This window comes from Thalassophryne amazonica, chromosome 17 (genome assembly GCF_902500255.1).
Source record: "Thalassophryne amazonica chromosome 17, fThaAma1.1, whole genome shotgun sequence".
Lineage (NCBI taxonomy): Eukaryota > Metazoa > Chordata > Actinopteri > Batrachoidiformes > Batrachoididae > Thalassophryne > Thalassophryne amazonica.
In genome coordinates, this window is record NC_047119.1 from 19,555,635 (window position 1) to 19,560,555 (window position 4,921).

A 4,921-nucleotide genomic window follows, 5' to 3' on the forward strand; every position below is an offset into this window, starting at 1 on the left:
GGATGATGGACAAATATATTAGAGTGAAATAAATATGAAGAACCCCAAAACAATCATTTATATAGACGTATTCCAATATAAAGTCAATGTGGTCATAAATAACCCCACTCGGTCATATTAGTCGCTAAAATAGGTTGGTTGCTTGAGGGTTAAGAGGCGGTGGAGCCTAACCCAGCAGTCACAGAGCATGAGGCAAGGTACACCCCGGACAGGACTCCATCTTTTGGACTGTCATTTTCTCATTTCTCACTTTCGTCAGGTTCAGGTTCTTGGGTGGAGTTGTTTAACAAGTGCCCAATCCATCATTAATTGTTAGCATACGGAAGCATACAGAATAATGGAAAAAACCTGCATTATGTAGGTGGCGCTACATAGCTGATTCCAGTGAAGTGCGAAAACAAAACTAGAAACTGGAGCAGTACAACCAGTGATGAGGCTTAAAGCAAAGGAGTTTGGATGGCAAACGCCTTTTTTTCTGGTGATATTATGGCATCACTACTGAAATTCTTGGGGGGGGCTATAGTCCCATAAAATCCCACCCAAGAAACACTTTTGACACTTTGGAAATAAGAACATCAACTGACAACACTTTTTTTTTTTTTTTTTACTTTTTCTTTTCAATTACAGCTTTGGTTTAATTAATTGTAACAATGTTCTATACATTGGCTGGTGTCATATACATGATAATTTCCATATCAGCTTAGAAAAATGTAATAGAATTTAACAGCAGATGCAAAAAAACATCGAATCCTCTTCACAAATAAATGGTCTTGTTAGAAGGTTAAAGACAGACAAAATGAGAAAACTCTGCAGCGAAGACGAGTAATGAATAAACACAACAGGATATTTTAAAGTGATTCAAGCGAGAGAACAAGTAAAACCTTCAAAAGCAATTTGAAGATAATAACGTAATATCTGCATATTTCAGTACAAAAAGATACTCCAAACATGGACAAAAAGATCAAATAAACCTTCCAGATGCTGTAAAAAGTTTGGCTTTAATCTTAAAACATAATAAAATATATCTTCCAGTTCATTTATAAGTTAATGCTACATTTAATCAGAATATTTTTGTCTGGTGAGCGCTTGTCAGCGAGGCTGGAGCCGCTTGGGAGCAGAGGATCTGTCCGTATGCTGATGTGTGTTCTGGGTAGTGACTTCTCCTGAGCCCAGCTCTCCCCCTGCAAACACAAATTCATTAAAATCTTCACGACAAGTGGGTAAAACCTTGAGCACTTTGCTTGATTACCCGCAGTCATATTGAATAAAATGGTTTGTTCTTTTGTCTGCCTTTTATAGACAAATATGGTTGGAAATTAATGTTAAACATCCTCTCAGTGCTCCATCTCAGTTTGTGCACTTAGACGTTCAAACTTCTGGCCTGAAATGGTTTGTTTTAGACTTCCATGACACATGTCACAGGATGTTCCTATCTGCATTCCAGTGTACGTGACAAACCCGCATAGTCTATGGGGAAAGAGATGGAAGGATGTCAATCTGTGAGGGAAAGCACGCCATGGCAAGCAGCGGCTCCTTTTTATTTTAAGTAACAGGCACACAAACAGGCTGATGCTTGTTTTTGTGTTTTTTGCAAGCAGCAACTTGTACAACTTGTCCGGTGCTGAAAATGAAATCAAGGCAGAACAACTACCAAACCCTGCACTTCCTTGAATCGCCACTTGAGCCTGGCTCTAAAAATGAGTCAATCCCCATAGACCCCCATGTTAAAATGTCCAACTGTATCAGAAACAAACATGTTTACAGCCTGGTACCAACAATGGTTATGGTCTTTATAACTAGTTTCCCTGTTCATGACAACAGTATGGGGGTGAATTTTTAATCAGCTCATCTCTTTAAACTTTAAAGTTATGCACAATTAGGGGCGTGGCCACTTTGAGTGACAGTGGGTATGCCGGGTCCAGCCGGAAGCAGAGGTCACTTGCTGCTGTGAGTTCAACTGTGTTTGTGCTTTCTGGGCATTTTATTACTCATATCTGAGATAATGTGGCTTGCTGTGCAAATAATTGTACTATTTAAGAAATTGCTCCAGTATTTCACTTAAGTGCAATTTATGATTATTTAGTTTGTATGTCATCACCATTAACATGTATAATTAGCTTAGTGACATTAACTACATCGATAGTGCCAAGGATCATGTGGAAATACGCCAGTCATAGTTTTTATAACAAGCACCCAATCCACCCGTTATGAAAACCAACCCAGTCTGCAACAGTATGTATTAATCAAACACCACAACCCAAGTTCAATAGTCTGTTAGCCTTAGCTAGCTTGGTAGCCAAGATAGGTGGACATGTTCAGGCTTTACTGATCCTGTACAGGTTGTGCCGGTCCATTTATAGGACAGTTGGGAGTAAAGCAGAGTGAAGCATGGCGAAGATGGCCACGTCTAGAACCGCCCTTTTTGCCAATTTTTACCAGAAGTCAGTCACTATTGGCACTCTAAAAGTTACTAAATTATGTGATGATGTAATCACGGAATTTGGCATGATTATGATTACATCATTACGAATAATTTTCTTTTACTTTTTGTGTAATTTTGTTTGATACCCAATAATTTTGTTTGTGGGGTTTTTTGGCAGAGTGGGGGTTGGGACTATATAGTGATAATTATGTCAAATGTTTTTTTTATTTCTATTTTTGTAGTTTTATTAAATTCAACTGCCTATTTACAAACTGACCAGTTTGTGTGGAATAAAAGTCACCAAATTTATTGCTAGTTGCTAAACAGGTTTTTTATTTGTGGTCAAAATGTCATTAAATTGAGCAACAAAGATGCAAAATTGGCAACCTGCTCTTCAGAAAACCTATGGGTGATGTTAGATAAATTATACTGTAAAAACATGTTTATTTATAATCATCTATTACGTCTGCTCATTTTAAATTGTTCTTTCTGTATCTTAAAATCTGCAAACTGTTTCTCTCAGATATTCACAGCTGCAGCCTGTTTATAGATTTTTAGCAAGCTTCAGCAAAATCGCTCACTCTGTACCTAAGATTGGAATGATTCAGTTGTTTGCAAATGTATCTGCACATGACTAATAGCACATGTTGCAACCATGGACTCATGTAGCCACTCTTATCTTTTGTTTTCTTTACACAATAAAAGAGCCTCGCCAGGGTGACACAGTTAGAGAAACTGCACAAAGCTGCCAGCCTCTGCTGTATCTCTCCTTTGCAAAGCTCACTAAAGACATCTCAACTCTCTGTCTGGTTCTTTCTTGTATGTCTAGCCGAGGTCAAACCTGACAGGTGATGTGACGGGGGGTTGTCTGGTATATCAACCCAGTCTCATGGCAGTTTGTGGGACTGGGTTACGAAAAGTACATTAATCTATGAGTTCATGAAATGGGTGTTATTTGTAACAGGGGTATGAATTAATTTCGTGATGGGGTGAAAGAGGGGGTCTGGGAGAGTTATGGTTAACGTTTGGAGTGGGTACACACTTATGCTATGGTTAGAGTTAGGAGAAGGGAAAGATTATAAATAGCAAAATTTAAAAAAAAAAAGTGTCACGAAAAGCTTTTGGTGATGGGGCACAAAAAAGTGACTGTGCTGGGTATATATACACTTAATGTGTGTGTAGGATGCATTATCTCAGCATCCTAATATGGTTTCCAGACACATTGCAGCCTTATGAACTTGCTGAAAAGCTGCATAATATGACCCCTTTAAGTCTACGTGAAAATCCAGTGCAGCACCGTTCGCTTACCTGCTTGCGGGTCAGTTTTCAGCTTGCTGGCAATTTTGGCAAAAAATTTGAAGGTGAGACACGTGCCTGTCTCCCTGTCGCATACGCCTCCTTTGCAGTTGCATGTCTTGCGGCACTCGATCCCGTAGGTACCGTACAGGCAGTCTGGAGAAACAGCAACAATGCCCAAAAATGTTGATGACTGCAAGCACGCTTTGTGGACCCACAGTCACAGATCAATACAAAAGTGACAACAGATTGCTGCAGCAGCAGTGCAACAATGTTGCAGGTCACAGTTCAGAAACAAAGCTGTGATCACATGAGATCATGTGTTGCAGCAGAGCATCACTGCACGCAGAAACGACAGATCAGGCAACATGAAAATAAATCAAATCAAATAATTTACCTTTGCAAATCCCGTATTCGTCCCCGTAATCATCTTCGTCCTTGTAGAACTCGCAGAATAAGCCCGGTCCGCACTTTACACCGTGCATGCCGGACACGGTGCGGTAACAGTGCTCCCCTCTCCGCGCTGCGCACACCTGGCAACAGCCGCAGTCATCCAGCACGGTCCGCGCGCACCGCTGCGTGCCGCCACACAGCTCCGCGTTACATCGGTCCGGGCAGTTCACCGCGTACTTCACGCTGGCGCCCCACGCGTCCGCGTGTCGCGCCACGAGAGACGACAGCACGGTGGTGATGAGCAGGAGGGACATGATGACGGCACGCGTGGAGGGTTTTGACCGGAGGAGCGCAGCGCAACAGCAGAGCAGCGGAGCGCCTCGATCCGGCGGAGTGAAGTGCACTGACCTGTGCCTCATCAGGTTCTAATGTTATCAGGATCCAACAACTTTGTTTAGCGCTCGTCAGTTTCCTCATTCCGGTGTTGTTGTCCATTTGCCAGCCAGATCCCTTTTTTTAGAAATCCGGCTTGGAAGTGGGATTCGACCGCCATCCAGGAATTCAAACCGGTGTGACGTGACGTCAAGAAGTTATGCTTTGTTTTTGTGTGAGCTGGAATTATCAGCTTTGATTTTCTGTTGGTTTACTGATAAAACAGAGCGAGAGAGAGAGAGAGAGAGAGAGAGAGAGAGAGAGAGAGAAAAAAAAAACTGCAAGGGGCACGAAGTGTATAGCAACACTTGTGCCTTACTGGCTCCAAACAGGTATGACCTTGAGTTTGACATTTCAGGGTCACCTAAGGTCGAAGGT

The 4,921-nt window shown here is 41.7% G+C and overlaps 1 protein-coding gene across 1 annotated transcript; it reads right to left on the bottom strand.

The window, feature by feature from the left end:
* Positions 1-620: 620 nt before the first annotated feature.
* Positions 621-4,535, bottom strand: esm1 (endothelial cell-specific molecule 1). Its single transcript, XM_034192199.1, has 3 exons — positions 4,116-4,535; positions 3,731-3,874; positions 621-1,181 (listed from the first exon to the last, which is right to left on the bottom strand). The coding sequence occupies exons 1-3, from the start codon at positions 4,528-4,530 to the stop codon at positions 1,090-1,092; spliced, it is 651 nt and encodes a 216-aa protein (XP_034048090.1). The 5' UTR covers positions 4,531-4,535; the 3' UTR covers positions 621-1,089.
* Positions 4,536-4,921: the final 386 nt, after the last annotated feature.

Coding starts and splice junctions, on each gene's coding strand:
- esm1 (XM_034192199.1), bottom strand. CDS start 4,530: ATGAGGCACAGGTCAGTGCACTTCACTCCGCCGGATCGAGGCGCTCCG. Junction 3,875..4,115: donor CGAATACGGGATTTGCAAAG/GTAAATTATTTG, acceptor CTGTTTCTCCAG/ACTGCCTGTACGGTACCTAC. Junction 1,182..3,730: donor GAAAACTGACCCGCAAGCAG/GTAAGCGAACGG, acceptor TTGTGTTTGCAG/GGGGAGAGCTGGGCTCAGGA.